This window comes from Equus przewalskii, chromosome 2 (genome assembly GCF_037783145.1).
Source record: "Equus przewalskii isolate Varuska chromosome 2, EquPr2, whole genome shotgun sequence".
Taxonomy (NCBI): Eukaryota; Metazoa; Chordata; class Mammalia; order Perissodactyla; family Equidae; genus Equus; species Equus przewalskii.
The window spans coordinates 3,019,442-3,033,141 of NC_091832.1; the positions used below are offsets into that span (position 1 = coordinate 3,019,442).

General features: G+C 39.0%; 1 protein-coding gene across 4 annotated transcripts in view; it reads left to right on the forward strand.

Moving 5' to 3' along the window:
• The window catches only part of FYB2 (FYN binding protein 2), a 116,517-nt gene extending 104,776 nt beyond the window's left edge, over positions 1 to 11,741 (forward strand). The window contains exons 16-20 of one of the 4 annotated variants that reach the window (XR_011537330.1): positions 4,355 to 4,441; positions 6,784 to 6,877; positions 9,906 to 10,062; positions 10,172 to 10,205; positions 10,540 to 11,160. Coding sequence is in view for 3 of the 4 variants with exons in the window: in XM_070609475.1 (XP_070465576.1) it covers positions 4,355 to 4,441; positions 6,784 to 6,877; positions 9,906 to 10,190 (466 nt within the window). In the remaining variant the exon portion in view is untranslated. Of the gene's footprint in view, positions 1 to 4,354; positions 4,442 to 6,783; positions 6,878 to 9,905; positions 10,324 to 10,539 lie in introns of those variants that run through there. The other 3 variants (XM_070609476.1, XM_070609475.1, XM_070609474.1) reach the window with 3 other exon arrangements.
• The last annotated feature ends 1,959 nt before the right edge of the window (positions 11,742 to 13,700 follow it).

A 13,700-nucleotide genomic window follows, 5' to 3' on the forward strand; every position in this document is an offset into this window, starting at 1 on the left:
AAATGTCCTAGCATGAATAATTGAATAGTTCCTATTTTCCCCATTGATCTGGAATGCCATCTTTGTCATAGCAAATTTCCATCTATCTGAAGGTCTGTTTCCCTGCTCTCTATTCTATTCCAGTGTCATTTCTATGTTAAGTGCATTGTGGTCTGCAAAAGTATTTAATATGATATTCGTACGCTGTGAAGGTAGTTGACACCAGTACTTTGACACGCTGAGTCATGATTCATGCACAGCATATGGTCAGTTTTTGCAAATGTTCCATGTGCACTTTAGAAAAAAGTGACTTCTCTCATTGTTTGATACAGGGCTCAATTTCTATCCTTTAAATCCTTTAAATTAAACATGAGTTAATCCTCTTGTTAAAATCTTCTGTAGATTCATGAATTTTTAGATGCTTGATCCATCAATATTTGAGAGAAATGGGTTGAAATCTCACACAAAGATGGTAGATTTGTCAGTTTCTTCCAAAAGTTCTATCATCATTTTTTGCTTTATATATTCTAAGGCTCTTTTATTAGTTGCATACAAAATTAAAACTATCTTCTAGTGAGCCGTTTCTTAACTGTGTTTTAGACATCTCTATCCCCAATACTATTAATAACAAAAATAACACTTATATAGTTCTTACTGTGGGTCAGTCACTGTTTCATACATTTAATATATGTTAACTCTTTCACTCTTCACAACAATCCTCTGAGGTAGATGCTATTATTATACAAATTTTATAGAAGAGAAACTGAGGCACAGAGGTTAAGTTACTCACCCAAGCTCACACAGCTAGTAAGTGATAGAACCAGGATTCCAACCCAAGCAACTGGACTCCCAATCTAATCTCTTTACTACTACACCATGCTATATCTCCTAGAGATGCTCTTTGTCTTAAAGTCTAATTTGCCCAATATTAATATACCTACTTGGCCTTTCTTTTAGTTAGTATTTGCCCAGGATACATTTCTGATCCTTTACTTTTCTATTTTCCATATTCTCATTCTCTATGTCTCCCATAAATTCCATAGAACTGAATTTGGCTTTTTAAAAGTCCAATATGACAATCTGCCTTAACTCCTACCTTGCCCTTGATCTAAGGTTCAATCTTCTGAAATATTTGTGGTGCTGATACTAGCATTTTCCTCAGGACAAATGTGCCTTTTGTGCTTGCATGCTGCTTACTGCTGCTCTCTGTTCTGGTTTCAGCTTATTTGGTGGGGGTACAATGGGTAGTACTTACTCTAAGTGTAAAGGATAGCAATTTGTTAAAACAAAACAAAACAAAAAACTTTTATCCAGGATCTCGTCGTTTTGTATTGGGAGGGCTCTTTCAGAATTTTCTTCTGCCCTACTGCCAAATGTCCAGAACCCTGAGCAAGAGGAGAATATAACCAGAGTCACACTTCAGGAAGAGTAACCCGACCCTTCTACAGAATGTTTTGAGAGAAAGTCAGAAACAGAACATATGTTAGAATATAGTTACTATTGCTCAGGCGAAAGATGATCAAAATGCATTCTAGGGCAGTGAAAGAAATGAAGGAGAGGGGAAGATATTTCAGGGGAGAACTTAAGAGGATTTTATTAAATTGTAAACTCCTTTGGTAGAAACCAGATCCTCTTCATCCCTGTTATCCAGCTCCAAATATAGCACTTAAGACATGGGAGGTACGCAAGGAATATCTTCTGACTAAATGATATTTAGCTCTGTTATACACTGACCAATTTCTTTTTCATGTGATAGAGTAAATCTTTAGTAGTTTGGCCTCACAGAAACCAATTATTAAAGGCATTTGTAGCAGGCAGACCATAGATGGAAAGTAGCAGAATTTGGAATGAGAAGAGAGAAGGAAGATGATACCCGAGTTCTTCTAAGCTTGCCTAGTCTGCATGTCATGTCTTGGTAGGGGTTAGATGAAGGGGTAGCCTATACAGCTCTGGACTAAATTGCTGCTAGGTGATCCAGACTTCTCTTTACATTTCACATCCTTTTGTTCATTAGAACATTGGCTAGAGTCAGTGAGGGCAGGAAGAAGGAGGCATCTGGGAAAGGACACAGGAACTGCTTCCACAACGTGGCCCCAGCGGGCCCCGCGGCATGTCATCTTACCTTTCTGAGCCTCAGTTTCTTAACCTTTAATACAGCAATAACAATCCCCATCCTGCCAAATTCATTACGTTCTCAAACTGGATCCCTAGAAAAGCTAAAATAAGTTGACAAGGAGACAAAGTTGACCATAATGTTCATGTGGCTAGCACGAGTATACAATGGTATGCTCTCCCTGAAAGAATAATTTGGCAATATGTATCCAGAATCCCATGAATTTCACTTAAGCCAATAATTCCACTTCAAGCAATTATCTCTAATGAAAAAATAAAGGAAAAATAAAGAAAAAATTTTATGTTCAGAAATGTCTATCTCAGTGTTATTTATAAAAAGGAGATGCTTAAAACCACCCAACTATCAAATATGTAGTACTTTGCTAAGTATATTATGGTGTAGCACTCAACATAACCATTTAAATACATGCTAAATATGTACTAAGTAGTTTCCAGTGACGTGGAGAAATGCTTATACTTATGATGCAATTGAAAAATAGCAAAGTGCAAAACTATATGTACAGTATCATCTCAACTCAGTTTTAAAAAGTGCTTGGAAACATGTTTAGAAGGAAACTTGGATGTCGTTGAGAGGTCAGATTATGCTTCTTTTATCTCCTTTCCACTTCTGCTTCCAATTGTTGAAATACTCAGGATAGACTGGTTTACAATCAGCAAAGAAAACAAACTTTTCAGAAAGCACGCATTTGTTCTGCCTGCCCCGTAGTCATAGCTCCTTGCACACAAGCGCGTGCCTGAGGTTCTCCGTGAACACTCGCTAGATGCCTACATTGTGCTCACCTCGTGGGCCACACACTGGACTATCCGTTTGAATCCCAACTTCTGGGAAGCTAAAGTGGAGAGAGGAAACAAGTGACCATCGGACAGTTAGAAAAGGAGTGATTGCTGAGCTCCTTGCTACAGACTCTGAAGGCGACAGACATTGAGAAGAGACAGGGATGGCAGATCCCTGGGCGAGGCCCGAAAGGCTTCTGAAATCCTACCCTAAGCTCATCTTCGATGCTGCTCAAATGCTGAGTCCTTGACACTCTGTTGGACACTTATGACTATAACCTGAAGGGAATCGTGACACAGTGTCTCTGAAAATCTCAAAAATTCCTCTGACGTAACATCCCTGTGGTTATGATTTACCCACTGAAGCGTTATTGAAGTGTTCGGGTGTGCAGACACCACAGACATACAGCTGAGTGACGGCGTAGGGTCCTGTTTTGCTCATATCAATGACGGACATATTGGTCACCTTGTCATGCCAGGGAAGAAATGTGTTGAAGAAGCAGGCATGATGAAAGACCAAAGACTTTGGAGTCAAATGTACCTGGGTTCATAGTCACTGTTTCCGTGGCCATGACAAAATACCCAGTTCTCCGATCGTGCATTTCTTTTTTGTTTTGTTTTGTGAGGAAAATTGGCCCTGAGCTAACATCTGTTGCCAATCTTCCTCTTTTTGCTAGAGGAAGCTTGTTCCTGAGCTAACATCTGTGCCAATCTTCCTCTATTTTGTATGTGGGATGCTGCCCACATAGCTTGATGAGCAGTGCATAGGTCCACACCTGGGATCCGAACCTGTGAACCCTGGGCCACCGAAGCAGAGCACATGAACTCAACCACTACACCACTGGGCCGGACCCCATGCATTTCCTACTTTGTAAAATTACCTGGATGACTATTTTAAAGGATGGCTACAATGCTTACTGTGAAAACCAAATTAGTTATCATATGTAAAGTACCCAGCCTAAGACTTGACACAGAGGTGCTCAAAAAGTGTTCATGCTATGAGACCCTCTCCCCTCCCTGCCATGCTCTTCTCCTAATGCCAAACACTAGCTGGATCAGTCTTGTCTCACAGTGAAGGGATAGATATTGTTCATGTCTTAGAGGCAAAGAAACTGAGGCTCTGAAAGGAAAGGAAGTGTGATTATAAGCAGGCTGATCTCTTGCTTCTGGTGTCAAACTTGGATCCCTACAGACCAGAGGTCAGCAAACTATGGCCTGTTGGCCAAGTGCTGCCAGCCACTTGTTTTTGTAAATGCAGTCTCAACAGCAGAGTTAAGTAGCTACCGTGGAGGTGTATGGCTTGCAAAACCTAAAATATGTACTATCTGGCCTTGTCATAGACTGTCAAAATATACTCCTAGATGACTTTTAAATTTTTTGTAAAACATAATTGCCCAAAAAGTACTGATGGTTCCACGATGTTTTAGTTCCATCTTAATTTACTTGCTCAAAATATTTTTCTCCTCAGAGATGAAGATAAACTAAAAGCTTGGAAGCCCAAGTTTTTGATACCAAAGGAAAAAAAAGAGAAGAAAGGTGCTGAAGAATCAGAAAGGTAGGCACACAGGTGCACTCACGTTACAGCTTATCTCCTGCACTTTGTACCTCTTCCTAGCTGGGCGGCCTGGGGCAAGTCATCCAATTTGATTTTCAGGTTCCCCATCTAAAAAATGAGAATAATAACGTCTACATTATAGCACAGTTGAGAGGATTAAAAGAGATAAAGAATATGAAAATGTAAAGTGTCACAAACATTTATCTTCATCATTACCGTCTGCTTTTGGTGGATGGGGAGTGAGGAAAGATTTCAAGCCAGCCCTTAGCAAACGATGAAAAACTTCTAGCCTTTTAGACTGTAAGAATATTTTCTCGGTAAGATACAACTTAAATAATACACCAATTTGAACTTAAACGAAACTTTGAGAAGAGAAACTAGATATATAGTAAGACTGATTTCCCTAAATTACAGTATAATTCTGGTTATGACTACATTAGTGTTAAAACTTTTAAAAAATGTTTTATCAAGATCTAACCTTCATTCATGCGATTCGGGCTCCCCGCTGGCTGTTGGGGAGGTGATGCTTTTTGCTGTCTCAGACGGTTACTTAGAGCTCTGTGCTGCTGCTGTCCTCTCCTCAGCAGCCAGGGCGTGGGGCGAGATCTGAGGCACCTTAACAAACGCGTTGGGGAAATCCTTGTGTAAACAGTCACCGAGCTAGGAACACTGTGGGGTCTGTCTGCTCTGGGAAACCTGTCTAGAAACCTACAGGAGCACCCCCAACAAGTCAGACATGTCTATACCAAATTTAAACTCAGAGGACAGCATAGGATGGCCCTTCCCTTAAATTTATCTTCTTTAGGTTTAGACTTGATGTAATTTATTTTTCCCACGTTGGAAAGGTATATTCAGAGACTAGAAAAGCATCTTTCCACCTGAAAGGTCATGCTTTTACATACCTTGGCATAGCATAGCAAAACAGAATTCCAAGAGAGGAAACATCAGTGAAGTTTCTGTCTGCCCCTCCCCCAAAAGCTTTTTAGTATTTTAATGACTATGTCTAAGTCTTTTTAGGAAACAATTTCCTAGTGCTTTTTTAACTTCTTACAACAAACTGACGTGATAGTTTACTTCTATTCTCAACTGAGTGAATTGAAAATGCAACATTGAGGCTATCATTGTTCCTGTAGATTGATGCATCAATTTCTCTGTGCTCTTTGTTCCTTTTTCAGTGGTTTCTACCATCACTTATTCTGTCAATAAGAAATGCTTTCTACATTAGTTCAGTCCTTTCATTATCCCTTTATTAATCAAAGATGATGACAAGTTTTCAGAGAAGTTGGGGAAGACTATCCCAGGTATGAAAGACATGGAAATGAGAACCCACCTTCTGAGGTGTTCCATGTGGAAAAGGCAGCTGGAGAGGAAGACCGGGGCCAGATTCTAAAATGCCCTGCATACCAGGCTAAGGAATGTGACTTTATCTTATAGGCTGTCAAGACAGATTGAAAGGTTTTAAGAGACATGATCAATTAATTTTTAGAAAGATGACTCTGGAGGCAGGTATGAAGATGATTTGAGAAAGGAGAGGCCAGACGAGGATGGCAGTACGGGCAAGAGTGAAATATGGCAGTGGCTGGAATCCTGGACAGAATGAAGCAGATGTAGGAGACACTGCTGAATAAAACAGACAGGACTTGCTTGACTTTCTTCCATCTGTCAGTTTTTTAAACTGCTAGACAACAGCACAAGCCCACGTTAGAGCAGGGGAGGAGCAGGGAGGAGGGAGAGGAGCACCGGCCTCTGCTGCAGGGCTGTCCACTTCTACGTGCTAAAGATTTTGCGCGTTTTGTGGATCTTGCTTTATTTTCTTAATTCTCTCCTTCTCCAAGTGATTCAGCAAAGGACAGTGCTTTGATTGAGGCACACAGATTTGTGATTCCCCAAATAGGTTTGAAAACTTGGCAAACCACAAGAGAGAAGCCATTTATTCTTACTGTTTTCCATTAAGTAATCTGAGAGTGAGTAGGAAGATCTAGAAATTTCCTAAGTTTTTTTTTAGACAATTTTTTTAGACAATTATGCTTCTAAGTTTGCTTCAGAGAAGTTTCTAGTTTAACCAACTTGGTTTTATTCCAAATTATCTTGCTATCAAAAAAAGACTTTAATTGTAGGGAAGAGTGATTGGTATTACCCTGTCCAGTTGTTTGACAATCTGCTCCAGAGATGTGTATGTATATACATATACATGTACATGTATATACATACACACATTTTATATAAAATTATACACGCAAAATTATACTTGAATTTATCCTGAAATAGAGTGGGTTGATAGATTTAGAAACTTAAAGAGTGTTATGATGGTACATTTAACCCTACTGCATATTTCTTGCCAGTTTATCTCCTAGAAATTTCTTCAGACCTAAGAAGCAAAACTTAGAAAAGAACAGAATGGAAAGAGAAGAAAAACTTTTTAGAGAAAGATTTGAGGTAAGCTCTTCTCTAAAGGTAAAAATTAGCAAGATTAAAGGCTGGGCATTTCTATTTTTAAAGATTCTGTAAGGGTGTTGCACCTCTGCCTCTCTGGGATAGACAGAATCTCTGACTTAGCTGATGTTTGATTTTTTCCTGATGTATTTCTACATTCTGTATTCTCAGGCCTTTGTACATGCCCTTCCCTCGGCCTGGAAAAGCTCCTATGTTCTTTAAAGCTCTGTTCAAATGTCACCCGCTCTTCCCTAACCCGTCCAGGCAGTTATTGCCTCAGCGTATTTTGTGTATCTATTATACTCATATCCGTCATTACGGCATGTATGTGTGTGTGTGTATTCTGAACTGAACTCTTGAGTCCCTTTTGAAGGAGAGATTTTTGTCTCATTCAAGCTCCCCAAATCAAACTGGACACACAGTGTTCAGTGAATGAACCAATGAATGAAGCATCTGAACCTCCTTGACTACCACTTCTGTCATTGAGTCCATGGAGCATTTTTCCGTAATTCCCAGGTTCAAATGGTCCTCCCTTCTGATTTCATAAACTGTCACACTGAGAATTTCTTAATTTAAGAAACATATATTGAATACTTCCCACGTACCAGACACGGGATTGAGAGAGAGAAAGTTGTGCATCCTGCTCATAAAATGTGTCCAAGTCACTACTCTGCCTAAAATCTTTCCCAAATTCCCCATTGCCAAATGGATAAGGATTAAGTTTCTTAACACGGCACATAAAGCTCTTCATGTCATGACCTTTGCTTGTCTTTCTGGTTTTATTTTCTGCCATTCTTCACCTTGCACTTTGTGCTTCAGCAGCAAACTGCTCGTTTCCATCCCTTGAATGAACATCCACTGCTGTCCTTGTCCTGACACTCCTTCCTCTAGGCATTTACTTGGTCTGTTTCAACTGTCTCGTATACAGAACTCTTGCTACTTTTCTCCATCTGACTGGCTCTTGTTCATTTATCAAGACCCAGTGGGTGCATCTCCTCTCCTCCAGGAAGACTTACCCACACCTGCCAATTAAAGAAATTACTCTTCCTCTATATACCTGAGCAAACCTCTGGCTAATCACAGAACATGAACATTATTGTAATTTTATGTTCATCAATTAAACTAGGAGCTCCCAGGGGACAAGGGTTGTATTGTCTATCTTCACATTCATGTGCAGAGCAGAATAAGACTACCTAACACTTTGTAAACATCCAAAAATATTTTTGGGCTGGAACTAAAACAAGAATGCACACGGATTCCTCATAATCACTAAGAACTCCTGCTCGGACCAAAGCCAATTAAGGTCGCTATATCTAGAAATTGTGACATGAAATTATTTACTGCAAACTGTGATGTTATTTGATTAGGTGAAGAGCAAGTGTGTAACAATTACTTGTTGAAAAGACTCTACATTCTGTTTAGTGCTTTTCTCCCCCATCTTGTCTGTGACTGTCTCATATGGGACAGAAACTCCCATTCTCACACACGTATGAGTCCATTCTTCCTAATTACCTGTGGTGGGTTTCCTTGATATATCATTAGAAAAACTATGCCATTTCAATAATTTTTATTCAGCTCAAATCATAAAAATTGGGTACCTCATACGTGCCACATGTTGAGCATACAAGCATGAATAAAAGTTTCACTTTCATTTTACAAGGTGTGTTTATTAAATGTTACAATAAGAGTACATACAAAGTGCAATTAAAATAGTAAATTATACATAGCAGTCATGAAAGTCTTCATGCAAAGTGGTTAAGAGAAAAAAGAGTATTTCAGGCAGAGGAAACAGCATGAGCAATGGCAGGGAAATATGGAAGGTACATGGTATACTCAGGGTTATCATAGAGCTTGATGTGGCTTCAATAAAGGGGACAGAGATAAGGGCATGGGGAATGACCGTATGCCAAGCACCTTGAATGTCAAGCTAAGAAATGTGAATCTTCTATATAAAAAGGAAGGTGACCTAATCAGACTTGTGTTTTGGGAAATCACTGTGTCTTCACAGTGAACAAGGGTCTGGTAAGGTAAGATCAGCCAGGAAGCTATTACTTTTTAGGCAAAAGAAAAATCTATTTTATGGCTCAGATCCCATCTGCTATAGAGTGATCTTGTAATTTATCACCAAATTCAACACTTCCGAGAGTGGAAGGAGGCACACCTGATCGTAATAAGTGCTTGTAAACAGCGACATTGGCTACAGAGACTGTCCTGAGCAAAGGGAGAAGTTTGGCCACCCTAATTTGGTGAGACAGACATCTGTAAATATAAGTTACATATTCTGGAACTATTTTCTTCCAGTCAATAGATTTCAGTACTTTAGAAGGTAACGTGTCTTCAGATCCAGAGGCCGCTTAGTTTATCACACAGGAAAAACTCCCCTGAGGTCAGAAATTGATTTCATCATCAGTTTTTTCACAAATGCCTATCTCTGACGACAAAAGGAGAGTGGGATTTGGTCCCTACACTCCATTCCTACTACTTTAAAATGTGTGTGCTACAGCTAGGTATAAGAATATATACGCCCACCCTGAGAGGAAGGCGGGGAAGAGTGCTGTCTAGCAAGGCCAGGTATGCGAGAGCATCATAAATGCACGCACTACACAAACAGGTTTTTCTCTTTCCTTCTTTATTCTTTTTTTAACTTCTCCTTTCCTGGGTTTGGTGGTAACTTTATTACGGGAACAGTTAACATACCATCCACGTTACTTAATTTGTACCCATGTTAAACCCTTCTCATCCAGAACTCATTCTAGTACAATTAGATAACGGGTACGAAAACACGTTAAAATATGATTGTACCAAACAAATTTATGATTGTGGTATTTTACTATTATTTCCTTAAATAACTCTCCTTTCACTGAATATTTTGCCATTATCTTCTATTCCCTTAGATGTTATCTAACTGATCAATATCTAGCATGTTCGGTTTACTTTGAGGTTACTATATTACGTCCTCCATTAATTTTGTCATAACGAAAAAGAATAAAAACTATGCAAGCACAGTCTGATTAGTAACTTCTTGTTTCAGTATGACAAAGAGATCACTGTCATCAACACAGCAGTGGCATGTAGCAATAATTCAAGAAATGGAATATTTGATTTGCCAATAACCCCTGGAGAAGAGCTGGAAGTCATTGATATCACTGAAGAAAATCTAGTGATATGTCGCAATTCGAAAGGCAAATGTAAGTTATTGGCTTATCATCCACAAAATTTCAAGCAGTTTTTTAAAAAAATCTCAAAGAATCATCTCTATAACTTTCAGATTAGTAATAATGATTTTTGTTTCTGTAGATGGATACGTGCTAATTGAACATCTAGATTTCAAGTAAGTGGTTTGATTTTATAATTCAAATCAGGAATTCTAAATACTTAATACATTGTTGTGTACATTAGTCTCAAGGAAAGACTACTGAATTTAAATTCAGGAAAAGTTTTGAAAATTAGATATGCAACACCCTATTCTATAAGGATTACTTTGGAAGAGACTTTCTTATTGTGTCTCCTGAGAATGTTATCAAACATCTCTACAGAGCATATTTATAAACATTTTAAAGGAGCATAAAAATATTAAACTGGATAAGAAATCCCCCAGGAATCTCTTACTCACTATTCCACTGGACTATAGTTTACAATGTATTTACATTTTTCTTTTTTCTCAGGCATCAAGGTTGGTCACCTTAGGAAGATGGAGATCGATGGTTTGGGCTGCCCAAGTGAGAACTAGTTCTGAGATCTTAGCCCTGCCTCCCATCAGTTTCAGTTTACACGTCAAATTGAGGTGGCAGAATCTGTGGAAACTTCCCTTAGGAATTTAGAAGAGAAAAAGAAAAACACTTCCTCCACATTGAGATGTTGCTTTTACTCCTAAATGGTTACTCCAATGTCTATTTCAGTATCTGTTTCACTGCTGGCTCAAGAGGATGTGAGCAGCGTGTTAGCATTTGAACACTTGTTAATGAGCCACATGCACAGTGAGAAACCATGCCTTTGGCACCTAGTCAGCTGTGCAGATGGCTAGTTTGCTTCTAATATTAGTACACAAGTGTTTATAATTTCTAGAAGATGTTGTATGTTTAAATTCGGTGTAATTTAATTCTGAAAAGTAAATAGTATAACCAAAGTCTAACCTTAAAATAATGATGTGTCTTTGTACTTTGTCATAAAACCAAAATCAGACAAATACTGCTCAAAATTGGTTTCTTTTGTAAATAGTATTCTGAAAATGTATTCCTAAATTCACCCAATATCATTTTAAGAAGTATCTAAATATATTTAACAAAGTTTAAATAATATATATGCTGTATCAGTTTAATATATCCTCTTGTCCACAAGAAAAATAGTTTTTGTCTATGCCTGAACAGCTATTCAAATAGAATTCATACGTATTTTTACTTACATGAAAGAAAAATAAAAGCCAAGCTATAATAATATTTTATTTTTTAAGGGATGTACACTGCCTTTTAAGCTTCTAGGCTCTTTTATCTTCTTTTCATGTTCCAAATGGCAGTGGCCAGGAAAGGCCAAGCTCCCTCTGGAAGACAGGAATCAAAAGTACTCCCAGAGTTGAGAAAGGGCACTAAGAAAGGAATGGCACGCCTAGATCAAGAAAGGCTCTGCAGTTAAGGCGACCCTGAAGCTTGGTCTTTAAACACAAGGACCCCTGCTGGACACGGCACAGAGATGCACAAACCGTGCTGTCTGGCGGGAACGGCAGGCGCTGGGGGGTGAGCTGGGGGCACAATGGGACAGATTTCACTTGGACCTTTTCCTCCAGAGAGTGGGGAGCATTCTAAGGTCTTAAGCAGGAAGGAATGCCAGATGTTTAGAGAGAAAAGAGAAAAAAACAATCACAGCAATATGGGTGATAGACTAGAGAAAGGAGTTGTTTTTGCAATATTCTAGGCAAAAGAGCATTAGACCTTAATATAAGACAGCGGCAATAGAAATATATAGTACAGGAGCCCCGTTAGAGGTATTACAGAGGTAAGGAAACAGAATGTCTTGGTGACTGATTAGAGGTGAGAGAGAATTAGGGAATGACTCCGAAATTGCTTTTTTGGGAGATGAGATTAAGGCAGGTAACAAAGCTTGGGAATATATATCTGCTGGGACCCCTCTGAATTTACTCAGTGAGAGGAAGGGCCATCAGGCAGCTGCAGCCCTGTCCCACACTCCAGGGCAGGACTTGTTACGCTGGGCCCTGGAGAGGACGAGAGTAAGTACGGCCTGTGGGCAAGGAGGTGAGTGAGAGAGAAAGGACAGGGCTATGCCGAGCAGAGACGTTTCATGCAATAACCCTGTCCAAAAGAAAATCGTAAACCATATATCACTCTCGCCGCCTCACAAAAACATGAAGTATTTTCAATCCTAGAGTGGCAGAGGGACTAAACTTGAACCGGGACAGGTCTGCCCATGCACTCTCCATCTCATCGCAAGGGCGGATGAGGAACGCCTTCTCGTTCTACTTCCATGACTCAGCTCTGAGCCTCAATTTCCTCATCAGTAAAACAGGGCTAGTAACACACTCACCTGGTCTACTTCACAGGCTTGTTCTCAGGCTGTAATGTATTAATATAAATAAGTGTCTAAACCCTTAATACACAATACTGTCAAAGTGCTGTTATTTTAGTACCTGGCCTTTTCTGAAGTTGGAAAATGCTGAAAACAAAAATGTTTTTGAAATTCAAATCTTACGACTTGAAAGAATGGCTAGGATGTAATAATTAATTTTACATTCATATATTTAATAGGTTTTTAAAACTGAACATTCTTCTATGTTTTTAAAGTATAAACCATTTGGCCTAATATAAACTAGTACCTAATTGCTATTATTGACACGGAGTATATTTTTAGGAAAAATAACTGCTTCTATCCATACTCAAGGTGGTTGTTTCCATTTCACTGTCAGCCACATTTCTTCCATTGTTTAAATCATAGCATTGAAACCAAATTTCTCACACTATTGATCTGCAAGCTTCTTTAAAGTAAACACTATAACTAAGACTTCAGTGATGTCCCAAGCAGATGTCATCTATCTCCCAGAAATCCTAATCTAGCATAAAGTTTCAATGGAAAGACTGAGGTTCTATCTCACTTTTAATTTTACATAAAAAGGTATCAGTGAAGATAACAACATTCTGTCAGATGAAAGACAGCATGCAGAGGTACTTGACCCTAACAGAGGCTGACGCTGGCCCATCAAATCCATCTGCAGGCTGGGCCACCACAGCAACCTGCTAACAGGCACCAATAAAATGTTCCCGTCCTTTTTCTGAGTGCCGCTTGGCATTCCAAGATAACATGGCATTCTCTTGACCAGCCCCTCTCCTGCACATCTTTAGAACTTTTAAAATGCTAGATTCTAGGGGTAAGAATAGGAAAAGAAAACAAAATGAGGATATAATAAGAAACCCCAAAGAAGTGATTACTTCTGGGTAACAGGGTTAGGACGACTTTTTTTCAGCTTCTTCAAACTTCCTGTACTTTTTAAATTTCCTTCAGTAAGCATGCATTACCTATGCAATTTAGGAAATAAAGGAAAAATGTTTTAACTAATAAACAAATCCATTCTTCTCTTTAAAGTTTGCATAAAGCAAATTAAAATCTTTACTTCTGTATCTTGACTTTGATGTGTGTTGTTCTGTTTTCTTTTGTTTTGTTTTTTGAGGAAGATTAGCCCTGATCTAACATCTCCCGCCAATCCTCCTCTTTTTGCTGAGGAAGACTGGCCCTGAGCTAACATCCGTGCCCATCTTCCTCTATTTTATATGTGGGACGCCTACCACAGCATGACTTGACAGGAGGTGCCATGTTCGCACCC